The following is a 24,268-nucleotide window of genomic DNA, read 5'->3' as shown; positions in this document are numbered from 1 at the left end:
CTCTCTCTATATATATAAAAGATGACGTTCGTCAACTTAGATTTTATCTTAATGACAAACATCCTATATTGGTTATCGTTTATTTTATCAATTATTATCGATCATGATCCGGTTAGTCATAAAAAATATCTTATTTTCAGGTTTTTTTTTTTTTAGTAGAACTAGTTATATTGAATTTATTGCTATAAGATTTTTTTCTAATTAAATTAGATTTTATATTTATGTATTTTCCATATAGAATTAGATTTTTTTAATTATTAAAATTATTACTGTGTAACTAGTTAGACTAATTATGGTAAATTGACCTAAGTTTTTTGTTGAATAATAAATTAAGTTTCTATTGTTTCTTATTAATATTCTGCATTTCTTGGTGAATAAATCATTTTTAAATTGTGTGATTTTTTATATTCATGTCGAATTAACAAAAATCTATCTAATCCTTCTTTAATTAGCCAGCAAGGCTAACCTGGTGAGTTTCTTCTTCTGGTTGATTTTCAGAGTCTTCTATTATTTTCTCTTTTATTGAATGAATTATTTATGAATTAATTTTTTTTGTTATTTTAATTCTTTAATTTATAATTTTATTTTTTGATTTTCCTTTGTCAAGTTTTTCTGTGTTGGGTTTTTCTTGGCTTTGTTTTTCAAAATTTTCTAATATATCTTTTAAACAATAAGTTTCATGAATTTTTATTTTCTTCATAGTTCATTCAATGGTGGGGATTACATAGTCTCTCACTAGAAATTTTTTCACAATTTATTCGAGAGTCATCTAATTACTTCAAATGTTTGTATTTTCTATCGACCCTTTATTTCTCATATAGGTTTCATTTACTACGGATCTTGTCATGGGAGAATGAAATCATCGGATTATATAACCAAATTCCATATCTAGCTAGAAAATTCAAAGTAAAATATGGGGATATATATGACCACACTCATGTCACCAAAGAAAATGTCTAACCATCTTTATCCAATATCGTTCAACTAGAAATGCAATTAGTCTTAAAGTTGTCAAATTTTATAAAGCAAATCAATGACTTCATCATCTCTTATTGAAGCCCAATAAAAGCGATAATTAATTTTTCAATTGAAAATTTTGTTGTGCTAGGTGCAAGATGACGAAGATAACAATGATTCAAACAACGAAGTTTCAAACTCCTTTGTCAAATATACCCAAAGCAATAAGGATAATTATTTCAAAATCTTCGAATATCTTCAAGAAAATTCAATCAAGAGAAATAATTCAAAAGAATAATGGCTCGAGACAAATGTCTAAAGATCTTCTCAAGCAAGATATCAATTTTAGAATTTTGATGAATACTGAAAGAAAAGACTATATGGCATGGAAAGAATCATGCATAAATCCCTCGCCATTTGAACTCATTCAAATGTTACCCATTGGGTCAAAAACAATTTCAAAGTTAATCAAGGAGGCTGACCTTCATCTGGCTACCATACAAGCAAAAGCTCATAAAATAGAATCAAAATATATAACTAAGTAACAAATAGATTCCCTCCAACAAAGCTCATAATAGCTTAATTAAAAAAAGGTCTTTGAAAAGTTGAAGATTCTCTACATGGTTAAAAACAAAAGTTGGAAGATTTCTGCTCTAGACAAAACCTGCAAGATTTCCTACAAAGTTGAACCCGAAGGTCCAAAGCTCAATAATCAAGATTTTCTATAAAAGACCAAAAATTCTTTGAAAATATGCTCGAAAATTTTAAATAATGTAATAATTGTATGGTTGATTTTAAAAGGAGAAATAATTGTAATAATTCAAATTTTGTAGTATAAATAGATGTGTTACATTTTTGCTTAAATAAAAATCTCCTAAATTCTCTCTTCTCTCGATCTTTAAAGAGTTTGGAATAACAAGCCGTGAGTGTTCAAATTTCAATATTATTTTTAATACTTTAGAATATTTTAATTTTATTGTATGTTTTAATATATTGCATCGATTATTTTCAAAATCATTCATACTTGCTTTCTATTTTGCCAAAACGATCCGTATAGCTGGAATTAGAACTAAAACTCAGTACTAAAAACAATTAATTAAAAAAATAATGAAAACATGTATTTTAAATACATAGATAGAGAGACAGACAGAGAGAGAGAGAGAGAGAGAGCTTAATATATGAAATTTAGAATTTAAAAGTATTATGTTTTGTTAGTAGTCTGAGTTGGGTTGGATCGGGTTGAATTGGCCCAAGCCCAACAGGAAAACATGAGAACACAAACCCAACGGAGACTGAAACAAGCAACGGACGTTCAGGGATGGCGAAGGCGGAACACAAGCCATGGCCAATGAGATGTCACACGGCGACCACCACGTGCTTCATCGCCTGACGTGAGCGCCTCGGAGTTATCGTTACTTCCGGCCAGGTCCTCGTTTACTGGTTTCAATCGATTTATCATAATAATAATCTTGTTTACCTTTGTTTTTATTGGTTAACTGATGAAAAAATTAGGATGGTTGCATTTGCTGGTTTGATTTACGATGAAAGGATGTTCAACTTATCATTGATGCTGGAAATGAACCTGTTACATCATTATGTTTCAAGTCAGGTGAGTTTCTTTACGGTGTTGTTGCCTTCTTTATTCATATGCTGTTATTATGATTTCCAATTCACGCATTATATCTCTATACGAATTTTCTTGTTATTTGTGGTGCTTACTGTTAATGATTATTATGAGCGTATTAGTGATTTTGTAGAAAACTTCTGAGTGCATGTGCTAGAAAAGTGTCCATCAAGTGCTTCCGAGAAGAGCACATCAAGTATCATTTAAATGCATTTTAGCAAATTTATACGATAAAATCTTCAAGAAAAACGTCTGAAGTGTTTATTTTTCACTAAAGCATTTGTTCGTATTTAGTTATTCTTTATAAACTAAATCAAAAGCTGTTTTGGCTATTTCACAATGCTTTTCACAGTCAAAAGCATTTCCACTTCTTAAAAAAATTTTATTGATAAATCTTTTGTACAAGATTCTTATAGTCTTGTGTTTTAAACTAAGAAAGTAAGATGTTTATGGTACAGTGTTTTTAAGGTTGAGGCTCAAATAATATCTATCTTTACTACTCAGTTTCTTGTTGGATTTCAAAAATCTGCTTAATGATCACTGCTTGACACAGGAATGAAGATATTGTTTATGCTTCCTCTGGAAAGGAAGTCAAGTCTTTTGATGTCGAAATGGTAACTCTTTTTGGCTGAATAGCAATGTTGAGTAATTGTCCCTTTTTAAATGAGTTTCCATTTGTTCCTTCATTGCTACTGAAAAACCTTTGTACTTACTCATTTTTATGATTCATCAATTGTATTCACGGCATTTTCTCTAACTGTAGTGATGTGTTGAAAAACTTTTAATCCTGAGCCTGTTTTTATATGCAGATTGCTTGCAACTCTAAGTCATCTTTTGTTGCTTGTGCCAATAATAAAGATGATGTTAAGGTATGCAGATCTATGAATTCAGTGATTTATTTTTTACTTGAGTGGAAGTTTATGAGTTCACCTGCTGTTAATCATTGCTGTGACAGATCATTGATACTCGCCAACATTGTCTTTGTAAAACATTGAGGGCTGGTCATTCAAGTGTATCCTCTTGTTGTATGCCTCTCAACATGACCTTATATATGCTCCATATGCATATAAAATGTGCTCACTTTCTCAAAGTTGCCTCTGTATATACCATGGATCCCAGCTTGCTATGTCTATGCTCAATAGCTTGTTTGAAGTTCACTAAGATCCCTGTTATTTTTGCTACTGGTGTCATTATTTTGTCCCCTTAATTGAACTTAATAGATCTGCAGTACTATGCAATTCATTCCTTGGAGACCTGGGAAGATGAAGTTCCTTTGTAAGTTTTATAATTATTTTTTTGAAATGAAATTCATATCTCCTCCTCTCTGATATATTTGTGTCAATGATAACAATATTGCAACACATTTAGATGGAATAACTAGTAAAAGGTGTTTGGATTTCTCCTAGGTCTTATGATAAAGCATTTAGTATTTTTTTTCCATTACTAGGAATTGAATACAATTGCTATTTTTCACCCAACTAAGCTAAGACTTCTTTAGCATAAAATGTGCATTTTATTTGACTACATCTTGTAATTTGAGCTCTCTGCAGATGCTGTTACTTTTTACCACTTAGCCGACTCTTCATTGGCCATATTTAAGTAATATTTGGCTGTATGGTGCCATTTTAGAAAATGCCCACCACCATTCAATATATTGTGGACTATTATTCCTCCTATTCTCTTGCTAAAATAAGGAACCACTCTAATATCGTGGAAGCCTGAGACCACCATTAGGTTCTGTCTGAAAACTGAATTATTCGAAGCTTAAATGGTAGGTTATTGCATCTGTAAAAAAATAAATTTGTGGACTGAAAATATGTGGAAGTTATTATATGATGGCACATTTGCAACAAATTTGCTGGTCTAATTTTTTGTTTCCTGCAGCTGTGTCTTAAGAAGCCATGTCTATTTAGTGTATTAGCACCAATATCAGTGAACTTGGGAGACATGCTGAAAATTGCTCTTATGTAGAATGTCAAATACCCCTAAAAGATTGTTTCATTTTGCCTTATTTATACATTTCTGGAACTTGATTAATTAAAGGTAGGGTTTGTACCATTCTGTTATAAGCAAGTTGGAGCAGAAGATTTGAGAGACAGTGCAGGTGTCTTGTATTAGTGCATTGACTTCATTAATTATTGATTTCAATATGCATTTAAGTCTGTAATTCCTTTTGACGATATTTCTCTCTGGGTAATTGCAGTCATTACTGGAGGTCTAGATTCAAGGCTTGTTGTGTGGGATTTTTCTAAGGGGCGTCAGCTAAAAATCATTGATTTTGGTATGTATTTCTTAATTTTGTCTCTCTATTATTTCGTTATCTACTTCCACATCTTACTGTGTTTTAATCGGTTGCCTCTTGGCCCAGGCAGACATTTATTTGGGATGGTAACATAGAAAATCCTCTGTCAAGAACCCTGCAGTGGATGTGTTTTTATCATATGATAACACATGTTTTAAAATTACCTAATTACATAATAACACATTATTGTATATATGAATTGTGTATCAAAAATAAATACACATAGCATTGCTTATATTATATATATTAGACAAACTACCATGGCCCTGCTTCTTTTCCCTGCAGACATTTAACTTAATATCGTCAACTGAATCATTTTTAAATATGTTTCGAATGTTCTGGAGCTCCTATGAAATAAGAAATTTTATATATGACTCGAAAAAAGTTAAAATAAATCTGGGTGAATCAAATTCATGCCACGTGTCCAAGGTTTAACTTAGTGGTAGTTGACAATTATTTAGGTTTTTCTTGTTTCAGGCTTACCAGACATAAATAGTACTACAGTAGTAAAGCTGGGCAATGTTACAACCCTGCTTTTGTTCATGCAATAGCAGTTCCGGATGTTGGTATGTTGGACAAATCAGACAAGATACTTGTGGTTGCTAGGGGTGATGTGTAGTTGATGTGATTAATACCGGATCAGAACTTCCTACAATTAGGTCGAAAAATTCCACAAAAGCGCTGAAGGGATCTCCGTCAATACCAAAGGTAATACTCTGGCTGCAGAAATGGAAACTTTGGATTTAAATGGTGGGAAGAGGTAGCATTTTTACTGTTTTGGGACAAGGGAAAGTACTTGATCTCAGGACTATGGCAGGTAAATTGGCTGTGCACCTCTCCAACTGAATCAGAGAACCTCGTCAAAACACTTCCAAAGCAGCAAAGGTCGATACAGTTTCATAGACCAGAGCTGCAGCCATGACTCCTGTAATTGATACTTTGATATCCCTCTTTGGGATTTTTGTTGTAGAATATGTCCTTATATGGGGAAGACAGTGAAGTTTTCGAAGTTGTATTTTTTTTATTTTCCTGATTTTTATTTTTCAATGAAACTACATGCTAACCGAGTTGCTTCATTTGATTTTCTTCTGATTTATACCAAATGTGGGAAAATTTATGTATGTGAAATGGCCAATGATTACTTAGCCAATGTCCATGGTCATTCTTTTCAATTATTAAAATATATATTATATCCATTAATAATTAATCCAGCCACCAAGAGTGAACCTGAATCTATCAAATTTTGGTTATCAGGCAGCAATTGAATCCCCCTTTCTCCATTCTAGTTCTTTCCTAAATCTTGCTGCATTTACTTGAATTTCAATCCACACCATGCCCATGCAGTGCCCGCAACTTCAAATCAAACAATGCATCTTTCATTACAATAACACAACAAACTCTAAAATTCTTATCGGGTATATATTTTTAAGTATCTAATTAATAATATTATGTGTACCTATTTTTTACTATTTAATTGGGTATTTAGAGGATATATTATTTTATAGTTGAATATTTTTCTTAATTTAAAATCATTTAATTATTTAATAATATATTATTTATGTATTTAAAAATATAAAAATAAATTCATTTGAACGTACAATGACTGAACTTGAGAGGGAAGATACGTAATATTAGTTAAAGATGTGCCCCGCTCAACCAAAACCTTCCTTAGACTTCCCGCAATATTTCAAACCTTTCACCCGCAACAACGCAGACATTGCTTCTCATCTCTCTTTCCCTGCAAAACACCTTGGCAGTTTGACACCAACACCTCAACCTTCCATAAACCTGCCAACCACCACCTCCTTATTTACCATTACAAAAATGCCACCACCATCTTCTCTCAACAAACGACTTACCGCCCTATAGCTTTGCTTGGGGTCTTTCTTATAAAAACGTCTCGAAAACAAGGATCCAATCAAGGTTGCGGGTATTGGGGTTGTTCTGGGAGGTGAATTCACCATGATGCAATCTGGGGTGCCTGTATGCAACACTTGTGGTGATCAAGTGGGACTTAATGCTAATGGGGACGCGTTTGTGGCTTGCCATGAGTGTAACTTCCCCATTTGCAAGGCCTGCTTTGATGATGAGATCAAGGATGGTCGCAAAGCTTGTTTGCGCTGTGGAGCTACTTATGATGGTAAATGAAAAAACAATTAAAAATGTTCTCTGTTTTAGTTTTGTGAGATGGGTTCCATTGTGATGCTTCAATATTAGACTCTTGTCATGTCAAATTTTGTTGATGTTTGGTATTTGGCAATGGCAATATTTGGTTTTTTTGGGCTTTTATTTACTACCCTTATAACATCTTGGATGATTATATTGATTCGTGTTAGCAATTGTGAATGCACAAATTGGTAAGAAGCTAGAACCATTGATTGCTCAAGCACTTTCCTCTTCTGATCTAGGGATTCTAGGCAATTTTCCTAATATCTGTTTAATTCTTGTGAAGCATGGAAGGAAAGGGAGAAAATGTTCAAACCTTCTCTAATTCATCTTTGAGAATTTTCTTTCTTCAAGGATCAAAACAGAGCATGAGCAGTGACTTGATAACAAGTCTTGTTAGGGACATTTTCTAGAATGAAAGTCAAAATCTTCCATTTGTTAGATGTTTCATATATTGCAAATATTTTTCTTTTGATTGTATCTCATTATTTAATATTGCTAAGACATTTGCATGATTCTCTCATTATTCAATATGCTAAGCCAAAGCATGATTATGAACTCTCCAGAGAACTTGCTAGATGATGCTGAAACGAAGGTATCTGCCAATCGATCCACAATGGCTGCTCATCTTGGTGATTCTCAGGTATGATGGTCTTCATAAGGCTCTCCAATGCATGTGCATGTCATAATGGTAGAAATATTAGTTTTTACTTGCTTGAGAATATTAATTCAGTAAAAACTGAAGATCTTGCTAATTTTCTTTTCATGCATAAAGCTTGAGAAATTTTTGGATGCTTACAGTTTTTCTGCCCTTCACCTTGGTCTGTACAGGATGTTGGACTTCATGCAAGACATGTCAGTAGCGTCTCTACTGTGGACAGTGGTAAGTAATTTTGCTTTCTAATGTTGCATTTTGCTGGTCATATTTTTTCAATTTTTAATGAACTGTCATTGATGACCTCTGTTGTTTCATTGAAGAATATAATGATGAATCTGGGAATCCAATTTGGAAAAATAGAGTGGAGAGTTGGAAGGAAAAAAAGAACAAGAAGAAGAAGGCTGCACCTAAGGTTGAAAAAGAGGCCGCTGAAATCCCACCAGAGCAGCAGATGGAAGAAAAGCAGCAGTAAGTATAAGATTAAAAATTTTAAATTAGTGCAGGAATACGAATTATATCAGATAAAGTAGGTAGAAATGAAATTTTTGTTAGGTCTAATGTCAGTCTAATTTCCAAAGAAATATTGAACATCTTCTACACAGTATTGAAATTTTTGTTGGCAGCATCTTCAATAGGTAGATCAGTTTGACTTGCTATTGTTTAAATAAAATCCATTCCATTACTGAGATTGCTTTTTGCAGGTCCACAGATGCTGCGGAGCCACTTTCAATTACAATTCCAATTCCAAAAAGCAAACTCTCACCATACAGAACTGTGATAATCATGCGACTGATCATTCTGGGTCTTTTCTTCCATTACCGAGTGACAAATCCTGTTGATAGTGCTTTTGGTCTTTGGCTCACTTCTGTCATTTGTGAGATCTGGTTTGCTTTTTCTTGGGTGTTGGATCAGTTCCCTAAATGGACTCCCATTAACAGGGAAACATATATTGATAGGTTATCTGCAAGGTATACCCTCGTGAATGCAAACTTTCAGACATGTTGCCGGCAGTATTCATAGAGAAAGCTATAAGTTCTTAGAAACCAAGAAAAAAATTTTCTCCTGTTTTCATGTTGAATGTGCAGATGAAGTTGTTGTATTTGTTGTCATGCCAGGTTTGAAAGAGAAGGTGAACCCTCTCAGCTTGCTGCTGTAGATTTTTTTGTGAGTACTGTTGATCCATTGAAAGAACCTCCCTTGATCACTGCCAATACGGTGCTTTCCATTCTTGCTTTGGACTACCCCGTGGATAAAGTGTCATGCTATGTATCTGATGATGGTGCTGCCATGCTTACATTTGAATCTCTAGTAGAAACAGCTGACTTTGCAAGGAAATGGGTTCCATTCTGCAAAAAGTATGCAATTGAACCACGGGCACCTGAGTTCTACTTCTCACAGAAGATTGATTACTTGAAGGACAAAGTGCAGCCTTCTTTTGTGAAAGAGCGCAGAGCAATGAAAGTATGCATTTTAAGCTAAATCTGGCTATAACTCTAGAATGCTCATGCCACTTCAATATTGGAAGTGAGAGGAGCCTTTCTTACATTTTTTTCACCTCTGATTACAGAGAGATTATGAAGAATACAAAGTTAGAGTAAATGCTCTAGTTGCGAAGGCTCAAAAAACACCTGAGGATGGATGGACTATGCAAGATGGAACACCTTGGCCAGGAAATAACCCTCGCGACCACCCTGGCATGATTCAGGTTAACTTATCTCTTCGTTTTAGTTATCCGTGGAAACATGTTTGTAAATGTTTGAGTGTTCATTTGCTACATGCTTGTGTTTGTTGATATGTACATGCAAGCTTTCCTCTCAATGAACTTTTCACAGTTTAAGGTTAAAAATTTTGACAAGGCCTATTTCAACCCTTTTCAGGTTTTCCTTGGACACAGTGGTGCTCGTGACATTGAGGGAAATGAACTTCCTAGATTGGTTTATGTTTCCAGAGAGAAGAGACCTGGTTACCAACACCACAAAAAAGCTGGTGCTGAAAATGCTCTTGTATGTGAACACTACTTAAGCTCATCAGTATTTCATTAGTCACTTTGATGTCATATATTCTTATATTTCAATGAATAATTTCAAACAGATAAGAGTTTCTGCAGTTCTCACAAATGCTCCCTACATCCTCAATCTTGATTGTGATCACTATGTTAACAATAGCAAGGCAGTTAGAGAGGCCATGTGCTTCATGATGGACCCACAAGTTGGTCGAGATGTATGTTATGTGCAGTTCCCTCAAAGGTTTGACGGTATTGATAGGAGTGACCGATATGCCAATCGCAACATAGTTTTCTTCGATGTAAGCTTCAAGTTGGCTATTCTCTCGTTAATATTAACTAGTGGTTAGACTGGATATAATTTTTAAATAATTCTATATACCATCTTTCTACAAAAGAAAACATCTTTCTATTGAGAAAAATAGTGAAAACATTCTACAGTTGTTTTTACAATAATCTGAAAATGCATTCTTAGTATAGGGTTTCACTTTTTGAAATTTTATCTGCTAATTACTTTTCACTCCTATCTCAAGCTACATAATGAATTTCTGCTTTTGAATATATATAAAGATATTTGGCAATAATTTCATTGAAATACAATAACTAGGATTTATTTGAGTTTTAGCCATCAGTTATGTTGAGGTTCAACTCAAAATACATTCCCTTCAATTCCTCAGAACTTTTTTTTTTCCTTCAGCATATTCCTTCCTGCATTTAATTTTGAGATACCAGAAAAACTTGGCAATGATCATTGAATGCTAAAACCATCACCTTTATTATAGGTGGCAAATTCCTTGATATCTTGAAAGCTTCATAAGTAGCTGAAGTCTGAGCATTCTTATTCTTGATTATTCTTTGAATTCAAATCTCAGGTTAACATGAAAGGACTAGATGGAATCCAAGGACCAGTTTATGTGGGGACAGGTTGTATGTTCTACAGGCAAGCTCTTTATGGCTATGGACCTCCTACAATGCCTAGCTTACCCAAGAAATCCTCATCTTGTTGCTCCTGTTGCTGCCCCTCTAAGAAGAAGCCCACTAAAGATCTCTCTGAGATTTACCGAGATGCAAAACGCGAAGAGCTAGATGCTGCCATCTTTAACCTTCAGGAGATTGATAGTACGTCTGAATTTTATAGGCAATTAAAAGTTACTAATATTTCAAGTAGTTATCAACTTATAGTATATGCCTGGGTTTTCTCCTGCAGATTATGATGAGCATGAGAGGTCAATGCTGATCTCCCAGATGAGTTTTGAGAAGACTTTTGGTTTGTCTTCTGTCTTCATTGAATCTACACTGATGGAAAATGGAGGAGTGCCCGATTCTGTCAATCCCTCGGCACTTATCAAGGAAGCAATTCACGTCATCAGCTGTGGCTATGAAGAGAAGACTGAGTGGGGAAAAGAGGTAGACTTCTTGTTCTTGTTGTTATATAACTCTTTCCTTGGATTGGATGTTATGTGCACTCAGTAGTCTCGGTTCAAAGCAATTTCACCCACTCAATGGGCTAATTCAGATCTTTGTTTTGTGTCCCCTGTCTCTCAGATTGGTTGGATATATGGTTCGGTCACTGAGGATATCTTAACAGGATTCAAGATGCACTGTAGAGGATGGAGATCTATTTACTGCATGCCCTTAAGGCCTGCTTTCAAAGGGTCTGCACCCATCAATCTTTCTGATCGGCTCCACCAGGTTCTCCGCTGGGCTCTTGGGTCTGTGGAGATTTTCCTGAGTAGACACTGCCCCCTCTGGTATGGATACGGAGGAGGTCGCCTCAAATGGTTGCAAAGACTGGCATATATTAACACCATTGTATACCCATTTACGTCCCTCCCCCTTATTGCTTATTGTACATTGCCTGCAATTTGCCTTCTCACCGGAAAATTTATTATACCAACGGTAATTTCCTTCAGAATCCCTTTTCTCAGCATAGTATGAGAAGACTAGAATAATTTGTTCTTTAAGCATGAAGCATCGTTTGAAATACTGAAAAAATTTGTATATCAGCTCTATGTGTAGAACTTGAACTTAAAATTGATCACCTTTTTACTTGTTCAGCTCTCAAACTTGGCAAGTGCCCTGTTTCTTGGTCTCTTCATGTCCATCATTGTGACCAGTGTGCTTGAATTGAGATGGAGTGGAGTTGGCATTGAGGACCTGTGGCGTAATGAGCAGTTTTGGGTCATTGGAGGTGTTTCAGCCCATCTCTTTGCCGTCTTTCAAGGATTTCTAAAAATGCTTGCAGGCATTGACACCAACTTCACTGTCACAGCAAAGGCAGCTGACGATACAGAATTTGGGGAGCTCTATATGATCAAATGGACAACACTCTTGATCGCTCCAACTACTCTTATCATTGTCAACATGGTAGGTGTTGTTGCTGGTTTCTCCGATGCATTGAACAAAGGATATGAAGCATGGGGACCCCTTTTCGGAAAGGTGTTCTTCGCCTTTTGGGTGATCTTCCATCTGTATCCATTCCTCAAGGGTCTCATGGGTCGCCAAAACAGAACCCCGACCATTGTTGTTTTATGGTCAGTTCTCTTGGCTTCGGTCTTCTCCCTTGTTTGGGTCAAGATCAATCCATTTGTGAGCTCACACGATGGCTCAACGGTTGCACAAAGCTGCATCTCCATAGACTGCTGAGTTTTCTGAAGTTCTCCAGGTTTTGGACACTTTCAAAGTTATACAATTGTTTAGTTGTCACTGTACTTCCTGTGACCAGCTTGGTGCTTTAAATTGAATAGTGAATAGTTTGCATTGATCATGTTTTCTTTATGAGTGATGAAAATTCAACTTATAAGATCTTTAAGCATTGCTGTCTGTGAACAATATCATTGCAACTACAGGATGTAATATCTCTGCCTAATGAAAACAGTAGAAAAATGAATCAAATGGCATAATTCCTGTCCATTTTACTCAGTTTCCTGTGCCATTTGTTCAATTAACTTCATGGATTTTCTTGAATCACATGAACGTTGTTCACCATTGGAAAAAATATTTAATTTTGCTGAAGAAACAAACAATGCCATACTTGCGGGTAGGTAAGGAACTATGCATTACTACTACGATATTCTAATAAATAACAAAGAAGATCATCACATATGGTACTTTAAAATCCACCAATTTAAATCTCTTAAGAGAAATCATAGACTGCTCAAAATGAATCAGACAACTGACCAAAACTTTAAGTAACTTAACAAATCTGTAACACAACTCCTTAAGCACTAATGTTTTGGGCCTTGTTAAGGATTACTCCTTCATACTTGACCTGGAACCACTTCATTGCATCCTCCTTGGTAACTCTATGCTGAATTCCAACGCGTGACTTGCATCTGCGGCGACGACAAACACGATATCCTGGGCGCTCAAGAACAACGTAGAAATCCATACCATAGATACCAGTTGAAGGATCATACCTGACAGGAGAATATACAATACAACAGTTAATTTTACAATCCCAGGGTGAGACTAAAACCTGACACTGAGAATCCTAATAAACTCTTAACTACCAAGCAGAAATTGGAAAATGTCAGCACTTTTATTTTGTAATGATCTCTTTCTACAAGCATATCAGTAAATTTATATGCTGTTGTCCATAACAAGATCAATGTTGATAGCTTAGACCAAAATATGGAATCCTCGGAAAATACAATTTTCAACAAGAACTTCAGTCCCTACAGTCTTCAATAATTAAAAAAAATAGTTACAAATAGACAAGCTTAGCTTAGAAAGATTGAACTGGAATTGTGTCTGTAAGCAATCCATACTTGTGGAGGTCAACCTTAAGCGTTGGTAGCTAGTTAAGTGCACCTGAACCATGAAGGATATGCAAATTCCTGACATCTCGAATTGCCAGGAATTTTCAGTGTTCCTTTTGATCTTTCCCCAACTGTTTTCCTTATTTCCTTTCCATTTTTGTAAGCCAAGAGACTGATTGAACCCCTCACTTCCTTCTCATTATCTTCTGATCAATGAACACTTTCTTATGAGGTAAAATTTCAGCCTGTGCATTTGCTGATGTTTCAATTTGTGTCACAAATTATCTCTATCAATTATGGGTTTGTAACAACAAACAATACTGCAACTGGAATTTCTTTTCTTTTCCTGATTTACCATGTCCATTACTTGCAGTACGCAAAAAAAAAAAGACACAATGGAAACGAAAAGCAACGAAAAGAAAGGAACTTACTTGATGCCGAGATCAATGTGCTCCTGAATGCCGAAACCAAAGCAGCCAGTTTCGCTGAAGTTGCGTCTCAAAAGCTCGTACTCCTTGACCTTCAAACCGCTTTCCAAAAGCTGCATCGCCTTGTCTCCTCTAACTGTAACGTAACAAGCAATCTTTTCGTTCCTCCTGATACCAAATGACCTGACAGTGTACCTAGCCTTGGAGAAAACAGGTGTTTGGCCACTGAGTTGTTCCAGGACCTTGGCGGCTCGTGTGAGCCGATCTCCGCTTTCACCCACGGAGATGTTGAGTACCAGCTTCTGAACTTTTATTTCCCTCATTGGGTTCGCAAGCTTCTTCTCCGACGCCTGATTCAATAACATAAAACGTGAAACCAGTCAATAAAATTAATATTAAATTGTCATACAAAAGAGATGGAGAGAGTGGAAGACAGAACCATTGCAGTATTGACGTTAGAGAAGGCAGATGGATGGAGCTGTTGAATCTGAGTCGGGTTGAAGAGGCGGGCAAGCTTAAAATGACGAGGGAGCCAGTTAGGGTTTTTGTAATCGTCGCTTTATTGATAGACGAAAATACCCTTCGACAAGGATCAAAAAACAAAGGCAAATATTGGCCCCGAAACTGCTGCTCCATAATCTTCGGCCTTTTGTTTTAAAAAATAACAAATTCACCCTATTTTAGTCGAGTTTTTATCTCTCACATCTAATGAAGATTTGAGGAAAAAGTAGCAAAACCTCTATGAAGGAAAATGTGAAAATCATTCATATTTAGATTAGGTAAAGTAAATTAATTATGTTTTAAAATATAAAAAATAATATGATTATTATATAAATTTAGTATATTTTTCTCACCCTCTCGCTCATAATTTAATATTTGTGCACAATGAAAAAAAAAAAGTGAGTACTTATTGCTTTTTTTTTGGGGGGGTTTCTTGCACACATAATATTAGATGGTGAGTAAGAGAAAAAGAGAGTTTTCGTAAGACCCTCTCCAAAAATTATAGCCAAGGGTCAAAACAAAAAAAAAAAGTCATTTTATGCTACATAGGGGTTAGAAGAAACCTAACAAAAACTTTAAAAAAATAAAGGTTAAAAATAACAGCTGGTATCAAAATGGAATAATTGGGTGTCAACAAAATGTGGTGTTTCTTGTACACATGTTAGATGGTAAGATAATGAGAAACAAAATTGAGCTCTCCTAGCATTCTCTTGTAATAGAAGTTATAGTTAGGGGTAAAAAAAATTATTTTATGATATATAGGGGGTCAAATAACTGAGGAAAAACAAAAAGGGGTTAAAATGGCTAGCTGGGGTCAAAATGGCATAGTTCGGCGTCAAAAAGAAATTTGGTATAAATATGGAGTTACAACAAAATTTTGTAAAAAAAATTTCCGATGCCGGGACTTGAACCCGGGTCTTTCGGGTGAGAGCCGAATATCCTAACCACCTAGACTACATCGGACTTTGCGATAATCGTTTAATAATTAAAAAAATCAGCTAATGCATTTCTTCTATTTTTGTGCTCCGTCGGCCTCCTTTGCCAGATTTTCCCCAAATCCCTCAACTTTTGGCGACACGAGTGGGCATAACGATCTTTTGTTTCATGCCTTCAATGGCAACTTCGAAAGCTCAACGTAGCTTTGCATCGTCGGCACTAGATTTCACCATTCATTACGGTTGAGAAGCGGAGAGATTCAAGCTATGGTGGTAACTTTCTCTCTCATTTTTCAAGCGTAGCTTCTTTTTTATTTTTCTTCAAAATGGCTATCACCTTATTTTGTCCCACAACAATGTCTTTTAAGCGGCTTTCTTTTTCACTTTTTCTTCGAAAAGCTGATCAATTAAAACCTGAAACATAAGCAGAAAGCTCTCTTTGACAGAGACTTAATTAGTGTAATAGCTGTATGTCAAAAAGTAATAGTTGGGTGTAACCGTCAAAATGTACCAGCTGGACGTCAAAAAGAAATTTGGTAGTTAAAAACTTAAAACTGTAAAAGCTGGATCTCAAGTAAATTTCGTATAAATATGAAGTAAAAATGATATTGGCAAAATTAAGTTCCGTTGCCGGGACTTGAACCCGGGTCTTTCGGGTGAGAGCCGAATATCCTAACCACCTAGACTACAACGGATCGATGCATTCGGAAAGATTTTATATAACTATCTGTGTTATTTGCAGTGTAGTTCGGCATCACCTTCATCGATTAACTAAGATAAAATGTAAACCAATTGTAAGAAGTTATGAAAGGAGATAGATATTACACAACCAAATGCTATTTCCCAAAAAAATACATGGAAATAATAACTTTGACATTTTCTGTGCTTGTGTTTACAAAGGCAACTCCTGAATAAATATCATAAATATTCCATATGTGAAAAGCACGATCAAAGAATAAGTGAAATACTGCATGATTTGCAGAGCCTGGTTTTCATGGTGGTCTCCAACCAACAGTCCTGAGTCTGAGAATGAATATATCTACTAGGACTTGGTTGATTCAAGACCATATCAAAACAAATTTACGCGAAAAAACCATGGCACTACAAAAGCTATCACTAGGCATGCCATTAGGAAGTTGCAAAGCGGCTGCCCCTGCCACCAACAACATCCTCTCCTTTCTGATGAGCTATTACTGCTGTCGATATATCTATGCTCATTCCATTCCTCCATGAATCTGAAATCCCTGACATCAGTGACATTTTTCGCGGTCTGGCCACAAATTTCACACAGCCTGTGCATGATAAGAAACATATCTACATGAATGACTTCAGTATTTCTATGACAGAACTGGTTAATATTGACACATAACCAGAGAGCAAGTTAATTCAAAACAAACCTAATGGCTCTGCCTCTGGAATTCAGTGCTCAAATGCACATGGGCATGAGGCAATTCATTGACGTTACCAACTGTGAAGCTAACATGAATAATATACACGCATAATGATGTGGGTAGGATGAACACAAAGTACAAATGCACAAGGAAATGAGAATGCCAGAGATGTTGCAAGCCTTAAATCACCACACATGATACATTTTGTTACTATGAACCATAAAACTGAGAGTTTACTCAACAGGTAATCAATTTGAGTTTCACATAAAAGTCGAATTAAGTTCTCTTCTGACTAGTGATTGCTTCTGTAATTGGCTTCCAGGAATCCTGAGTCCAGTTTTGCATATAATTGAGAGTCCATCGAGACTATAATTTACATTCAGTGTACTCAAACTTAATAAATAACTTGATTCCTAAATGGTACATCTTAATCTAACATCAAATCAAAATGCATACTATATCCTAAAACTTTTATGTAAAATTAAAAAAAGAAAGGTCATTTTTTTACAGAAGCAAGAAATTTTTACCTGTTTCCTTTTAGCTTAAACCATGCCTCAGCACAGTGGCTATGTGCAATGCCAAGCTCATTTTTGCATCCACAACCAAGCTGAATTAAATCCATGGTGGAAGAATCAACTGTATCTGTAGCATCTGTGGTTTCCAATGATTGCTCAGAGTCCAACTGACAAATTCTACAAACCCTTTCTTCAATCCCACTCTCCTTAGTTACTTTTTCATCTCCACTGCCACATTTAATATCAATCACACAGGATTGCTTCTGCAGTATAGAATTCTTTCTCTTCACCAATGCTTTACTTGAGGTCATTTCAGTACCTTTTACTTCTACTAATTCATTATTGTCTCTGCTAAAACCCAGAGTCTGATCCAAATTTACCACAATAACAGTCTCCAGCACTTGATCAAATTGACTCCCAACTCTTTGCTGACAATGTGTATGCTGTGCTTCCACAACTGCATCACCAGTTGACTCTAATTCATCAATTTTCAATCCAAAACCCCCCTGTTCTCTGCTGTAACTTGTACTTTCATCTGAGTTTCTTAGACACACTGTATCTACCCTAACCCCAGAAACCAAATTGTTCAAATTCTTGGCAATTATTCTCATATCATCTGTCTCATGATGTATAACCCTCTTTTGCCCTTCTCCTAAAACTTTACCCAACTCAACTTCATCAATATCTCTTCTAAGACTCAAAGTTTCAACTGAAGTTTTCTTCATAACAGTGTTTAGCACAACCCCATCAACCAGATTACTTGAATTCTCACCTGTTGCTCTACTAACTTGACTAAAATTCTCAACAATTCTATCACTCTTATGAGTTTCTTGATCCATTAATCACCAAAATTAGAAACCAAAACCTTCTCAAGAATTTTCAGAAACTAATATATATATGCACCGACAGCACTATCTGGCTTGATTGCATAACATGAAACTATTATCATTACATTCCTTAAAAGACACAAAAAATTTGTAGAGAAACAAGAACTGATGAAAATTAACAGTTAAATAACTCAACAAAAACCGAATCTACTATTTAAAAAAAAAAAAAAAAACAAAGAAACCAACAAACCCAGAAACCAGATCATTACCTACTCCATTATTCATTTCTATCCCACGCAAAAGACAAGCTCCCTCCAATCATCCATCATAAGGCATTTACTTTAAAACTTAAACCCCACAACACAGAATAAAAGTGGTTTCTTTTTCCTTTAGTAAAAAGCAAAGCAGATAGATCTCAGGTTGTCTGAGAATTAACTAAAACAAGTACTGGGTGGACGTCATTTACTCATTTAAATTATTAAAAGAGACAAAAAACTGAAATTGTATACACAAAAGGTTAGGTGAGGAAAAGGAGTTGGAGTAGGAATAAATCAAATTACAAAATACGTATAGTTCAACCGTGGATGAAAGATTAGAAACGGAATTTGAAATACGAAGAATACAGCTAGGAGATTAATGGTTATCTCGTATTGTTGAGTTGCAATCCATGTATTTGGCTTCTGCATGGAAAAATATCTTGATTCATTGATGTATTGAATAGGTAAAAACGTGGGCTTACCTTATTATTATAATATCTAATTATTTTTATATATTTGATTATATACGATTGTTTTACATAAAATTATTAAAACAGGGATTTGATTTCGATATTATTTCCACTTATAGCTTATCTGGTAGGTCAAGTAAAATGTTTCATAGCATTTCCATAATTGATTTTTGTGCGATGTTATCTGCAAATATCTAATTAAATTCATAAATAATATTAAATATTATTTTATATTTAATTTAAAATATTAAGTATATATATTTTTTATACATCATTTAAGTATACAAACGATATATTATTATGTGATTAAATTACTTTTTACCTTTAATTTAAAATCATAATAACGTATTATATATATACTCAAATTATGTATTTTTTTTAGCAATAATATATACACTCACTTTTGAGTACTTAAATAAATACTCAGATATTTTATCATTATATGATTAAATACAATCATCAAATACATGATGATACATCATTTGAACATCTAATTAAGACAATTTTATTATTTATTTTTTGAGTGATAATTCATATTCAAACAGATAAAATTATCTAATTATATAATAATTCATTTGTATTTCGTCGGAAAAGTTGATTGGAGGAAAGGTAAGGGTAGATAAGGTAGAATGAACCTTTAAAGACATGAAATGCATATTCGTGGCCTTATTTCATTATCATGGCACCCACTATGCGTGAGGCAGCAGAAAAAAGTCATCAAACTTATTCTTCTACCCAATAAATTCAACAAAAGTTGAAGCAATCCTGTGATCACATGTAGATTCCATATTCCAAATACCCATTATCCATTACTTACAAGTCACACCTTGCTAATAATTTCGCAGGAATCCTTTTACAGAACAAAACCAACAGAGTTCCTCCAAGAAATCTAATAAATAAATGGCAGATCTAATACAAAGACAAAGGGTGAAATTGAGTGGGGGTAGTTGCCAGTTTCTTGTCATAATCTAAGAGCCACCTGCCTCATTCTCAGCTGATGCAAAAATGTTACAGCATACTTAACCAGCGCTGCTTGTTCAATCTGAATGTGTAGATATTCCTAAATGATTGAAGGTTCTATTTGCACCTGACTAGAGGGATGCAAAAAGGCAATAATGCTCAATGTACTAACAATGCGTGTAAAATATAGATACAAATGTTAATATATCATCATATAATTAAATAATTTTAAATTAAATATAACTCGTCTGCATTTATACCATGTTTGTTACTATTGTTAATGCATATAATATTACTCATTATAAGTTATACTATTCATACAATTAATAACAAAGACCGTCAGCTCCAATCGGCCAACAACTAAGGCGTCATGTGCCAATTGACAACAGATGCCAGATATGTGTTTAAGTGTGGTGAATGTACTCTAATCAATCAATGATATTGCCAAAAAAAATCAATTTATATATTCTTTCAAGGAAAATCCCTGGTCATTTTCTAATAAAAGAGTCCACCTAGATGGAAATGGAGATTTAATATCCATTTTATAAACATAACAGCTTGGGAGTTGGGAGGAAATGTCTTGTACGTCTAAGAAAACACAATGTAAGTTGCAATATAAAATTTTCTGTCAGGTTAAGGCTGTCAACAAATAAAATAATAGGAAGTCACATGTCTAAATCCATATTAATACTTGATTCACAAACTAAATCATGAAAAATATATATATATATAAGAGTTCTGCAAAAAACTGAAGGTTAGTCAGATGAGAAATTCATTTACAGTTAGATGCAGAAATGATTTTGTTACTGTGGTCCAGAAAGTTCTGATTCTTCTTGGGCATCACTGTCTTGCCTTGCCAAGATTGGATCCACCTTGTGCCTCTTCAATTCCTGCCTGCTCAACAAGAACTTCCAGGACCTTCAAAACTGCTCACGTCTTTGCGCAAAGGTTAGGATGTGACTGAGTACACAGCAGAGCCAACTCTACAGCTTTTTCCAATACCATTAAATTGAATTGTCCCTTCAGATCCCTATCTACTAGCAATTCTAGCCTCCTTTCTTCGTATAAGGTTCTAACCTGCATAAATTATGTGAAAAAAGTTTAATAAGCAAAGGATAGAACTTGAGTTATCTTCATTTCGGTTTATAAACTGAGACACATTGTGGCATTTAAGAACAGAATACACCATTACAAAGATTTAATAGTTACTGGTATCATTCTTCCTTCCTTGGGCTGGAGATGTGTTTAATTTGTGGAAGAATGCAGATGAGAATCTATCAACTACTCCGATCATATTTATAGATAAGATTTCTGTCCAAAGAAAAGAATATATTAATAATCTGTAACCATGAAAAATATAATTTTATTAATTAATCACTGGATGCTATAAGCAATAAACATTAGCTAAGAGAAATTGAGTTCTCTAGAATATTCAAAAATTAGCCTAAAGCCAATATCCTTTAATGGAGAAAGCACATCAACAAAATTAAACTAACCTCTCAAGCAAGCAGCAACACTCAGTCCCATTTTGCATATGAGGATAAACAAGCAACCTTTCCTCAGGCATCAAACAGAAGCCATTCATGCATAACAGATTCCAATGCAATGCTAATCCAATCATCTCAACTTTGGTCTGAAACTGCATTTCTCAGGTGAAATTTGGATCTTTTAACCTTTCAACTGCCATCACTGTCCTATTTGGAGGACATTTTTATAAACTACTCTATATCCTCCCTGCCCCAGAATGTTTTTGGCACTAAGGTTGCAGTAGCAATTTGTAATTTATGAAGTGAGAACCTCTTCTCATGAACAATATCAAATTCATGATCTTGCAGCACTGCAAATTTCAGATTATTAAAGTTCTTGGTAAAACAGCAAAAAGTTCAGAAAGTACCATAGGATGTAAAGAGAAGTTGAGATTTGTACCAATGCACCTAACAAACAAGCAACATCACGGAAACAACAAAATTGCAGCTGATGCATACATTAACAGAAATCATCCATCGGCAATACCCACCGGCTTTTGGAGTTAAACATGTCTCTGCAGTTACAATCATCATCAATACCCATTTGTATTATTGAAGCTCAACATATCTAAACAGCGTGACAGGTTAGACGTACATTACCCTTTGATGGTTTAGAAACACCCAGGCAAATTTGCTCAGATGGAGAAGTGCAAAGAAAGTTGTTCCCAGTAAAACTAGATCAAAACGCACAGACTTTAAGGCCTATCAAAATGTCATCAGTTTATCATTAAATAAGTAAATGGCCATTGTAGCAGACTTAATCTTCCCTTTAGTTACTATCAAAATCTAAACATACCACTGCAAGTTACATTTTCATTTTGATTCATTAGTGAAGAATTCATAAACAAGAAATTCAGGAAATTATTGCATTAGATAAAGCACAATCCTTAAGTACACACCAATTGTTCACCATATGTTCTACTGCATCACACATCTTTGTAACTCCAATGAAATCCCAGCATGCCAACAATGAAGGATAGTGAATAGATGATAACAGGCTAACAATTAGTCAAAGAACAATAAATTTATGATCAAAATCTCTTTATACCAAATATCTCACCTATTTGCTTTTGCTAATATTTTGGGTGTTGGACCACCGAAATTATTGAAAGATAAATCCTAGCAGAGGATTTAAATGTATAAATCATAATTGTTATATGACACAATCTAAGAGAGAGCAAACACAGTTAAAATGAAACACATACATCAAGAAGGAAAGACTTGTGGGATTGGCTACAAGGGGAGGAATTGGACCAGATAAATTGTTCTTGTCAAGCCGCCTGAAAAAACTAGTCATGGAAAACGCCCAGAACATGAATAACCAGAGCTCCTCGACATTATTAACGTAAAAACTCAGACATATCAACGCTATGTGCATAATAACGTAAAGCCATACTCACAAGTAAGTTACATGAGTAAGAAACCCCAAAGAACTTGGAATTTCTCCAACAAGTTCGGTAACCGGAAAGGTCAAGCGTTTGAAGTCGAGAAAGCATCCCTATCTCAGCTAGGATAGAACCACTTAACTGATTATTATACAACAACCCTAAAGTAAAAAAGAGATTGAAAGCATTGACTGGTACTAATTCGCTATAAACTACAGTAAAAATTTACAATTTGTTTCAAAATGTCAACATACAGAAACCAATTAAAAATAAATTATTTAGAGCCAAACATTAACACAAAGAGTGTAATACTGACACTGTTCTTAGGAGAGTTAAGTTGCCAATACTGGGAGAAGAAAGAGTTCTAGATAAATCCATACGAGCCATTTCACTACAAAAAAAGCAAAGCAACAAAAAGTAAAAAAGAAAAGAAAATAACTTTATTGCAATAAAGTAGAAATAATTGGACATTGGAAACTTACAGCAGGGAAATGAGGAAACCCTCAGTAGAGCAACCAAGCAACCAGGTTCCAAAAGCATGGATCCACAGAATTTATATCCCAACCTCCCATTACATGTAGCTGATAAACGCAACACAAAAAAAATGAATAGAAAACAATTTAACAAAAGTCAAAACTACATAAACGACAATATTAAAAAACACAAAAAGAAAAGGCAGCACAATGACCTTCATATCATAGTTCACGCCTTTAGGAGAAAGAAGACTGTCAAAGGCAAAAACTTTGGAGTGCCCACAAAAGAAAACGATGAAAAGATCCGCAAATGCTGCCAACACCATTGACTTGGAACTCGGTAAAAAGCAACACAACAGAAAACGCACTAGACTCACTTTTTCCGCTTACTAGTGAAACCCAAACGAGCGGAGTCCCGAGTCGTAATCCACTGAGTAGTTTTTGGTTGCCTCGATGAGATAACTAAATTGATAACATTTTAAGATATCGTAAGACCAGGACCAGGACCAGGAGAGCAGCAGTGATATGAAAGCGGGAAAATAATCTCGACATTCGTAAAAACAGAGATTGTCGCCTTGCCCTTGTCCGATATCTGATTTTTTTTCCCAGGATGGTGTTGGTGCCGTTGATGTATCTTACTTCGGCCACACTTTCGGTGGCCACCCAAGCTTTAATGTATATAAATAAATATATATTTTGTCCAGTTTTAAAATTTTGAACCGTTTTATGTGTTAATTTTAATTAAAAGTAAAAATCATCATTTTACTAATTATATTAAAAAATTTTAACTTTATTTCATTTCATCTGTCTAAATATTTTTAATTTTAAAAAATACATATTTTCCCACTCTTACTTTTTTTCTGTCTCTAGCCACCATCGGTTGAGAATCTTTTCATCAAAGATCTACAGATATACATCCATGACTATTTCTCACCCAAGAAACACAGGCCAACAGTTCAAATCTCTTCCCCAACAAAGAGATTTGGACCAAAGCTCTAATCTCTTTGTCCACTCATGTTTCTTTAGGACATTGCATTAGAGGAGAAAGCACATCGAAGGGTTGCATAAGCATTGAAGAAAGACAAAAGACGACACTAACTCAATTGACGAAGGAAGAGATTACTTAATTT

The 24,268-nt window shown here is 34.9% G+C and overlaps 3 protein-coding genes, 1 long non-coding RNA gene, 2 other non-coding genes and 1 pseudogene across 14 annotated transcripts; 2 read left to right on the top strand and 5 right to left on the bottom strand.

The window, feature by feature from the left end:
- Window positions 1-2,145: 2,145 nt before the first annotated feature.
- On the top strand, window positions 2,146-5,959 carry LOC123192998 (annotated as a pseudogene).
- A 754-nt stretch (window positions 5,960-6,713) lies between these two features.
- Window positions 6,714-12,631, top strand: LOC123192996 (cellulose synthase A catalytic subunit 8 [UDP-forming]-like). The gene is made up of 13 exons (XM_044605741.1): window positions 6,714-7,023; window positions 7,616-7,692; window positions 7,881-7,932; window positions 8,028-8,175; window positions 8,409-8,675; window positions 8,823-9,168; window positions 9,275-9,412; window positions 9,585-9,710; window positions 9,799-10,011; window positions 10,582-10,828; window positions 10,917-11,116; window positions 11,255-11,608; window positions 11,768-12,631. The coding sequence occupies exons 1-13, from the start codon at window positions 6,846-6,848 to the stop codon at window positions 12,353-12,355; spliced, it is 2,934 nt and encodes a 977-aa protein (XP_044461676.1). The 5' UTR covers window positions 6,714-6,845; the 3' UTR covers window positions 12,356-12,631.
- Window positions 12,632-12,743: 112 nt separating this feature from the next.
- LOC123192999 (60S ribosomal protein L11-like) lies at window positions 12,744-14,484 on the bottom strand. Its single transcript, XM_044605742.1, has 3 exons — window positions 14,338-14,484; window positions 13,902-14,248; window positions 12,744-13,128 (listed from the first exon to the last, which is right to left on the bottom strand). Exons 1-3 carry the CDS (start codon window positions 14,338-14,340, stop codon window positions 12,930-12,932), a joined length of 549 nt encoding a protein of 182 aa, XP_044461677.1. The 5' UTR covers window positions 14,341-14,484; the 3' UTR covers window positions 12,744-12,929.
- An 805-nt stretch (window positions 14,485-15,289) lies between these two features.
- TRNAE-CUC lies at window positions 15,290-15,362 on the bottom strand. Its single transcript has one exon. It is a non-coding gene; the product is annotated as a tRNA-Glu (tRNA).
- A 594-nt stretch (window positions 15,363-15,956) lies between these two features.
- On the bottom strand, window positions 15,957-16,029 carry TRNAE-CUC. Its single transcript has one exon. It is a non-coding gene; the product is annotated as a tRNA-Glu (tRNA).
- Window positions 16,030-16,153: 124 nt separating this feature from the next.
- LOC123192567 lies at window positions 16,154-18,733 on the bottom strand. Its single transcript, XM_044605156.1, has 2 exons — window positions 17,253-18,733; window positions 16,154-16,626 (listed from the first exon to the last, which is right to left on the bottom strand). The coding sequence occupies exons 1-2, from the start codon at window positions 18,077-18,079 to the stop codon at window positions 16,404-16,406; spliced, it is 1,050 nt and encodes a 349-aa protein (XP_044461091.1). The 5' UTR covers window positions 18,080-18,733; the 3' UTR covers window positions 16,154-16,403.
- A 1,764-nt stretch (window positions 18,734-20,497) lies between these two features.
- Window positions 20,498-23,866, bottom strand: LOC123192683. Of its 9 annotated transcripts, none has more exons than XR_006496917.1 (8): window positions 23,354-23,866; window positions 23,148-23,246; window positions 22,982-23,056; window positions 21,876-21,982; window positions 21,681-21,795; window positions 21,251-21,591; window positions 20,964-21,065; window positions 20,498-20,831 (listed from the first exon to the last, which is right to left on the bottom strand). It is a non-coding gene; the product is annotated as an uncharacterized LOC123192683 (long non-coding RNA). The 9 variants fall into 9 exon arrangements; XR_006496918.1 differs by having other exon boundaries at window positions 20,947-21,065; window positions 21,881-21,982; window positions 23,354-23,863; XR_006496915.1 differs by having other exon boundaries at window positions 21,881-21,982; window positions 23,354-23,860.
- Window positions 23,867-24,268: the final 402 nt, after the last annotated feature.

Source organism: Mangifera indica, chromosome 12 (assembly GCF_011075055.1).
Source record: "Mangifera indica cultivar Alphonso chromosome 12, CATAS_Mindica_2.1, whole genome shotgun sequence".
Classification (NCBI taxonomy): domain Eukaryota; kingdom Viridiplantae; phylum Streptophyta; class Magnoliopsida; order Sapindales; family Anacardiaceae; genus Mangifera; species Mangifera indica.
The sequence above is the reverse complement of the archived record's forward strand: the minus strand, read 5'-3'. Positions and strand labels throughout refer to the sequence as shown.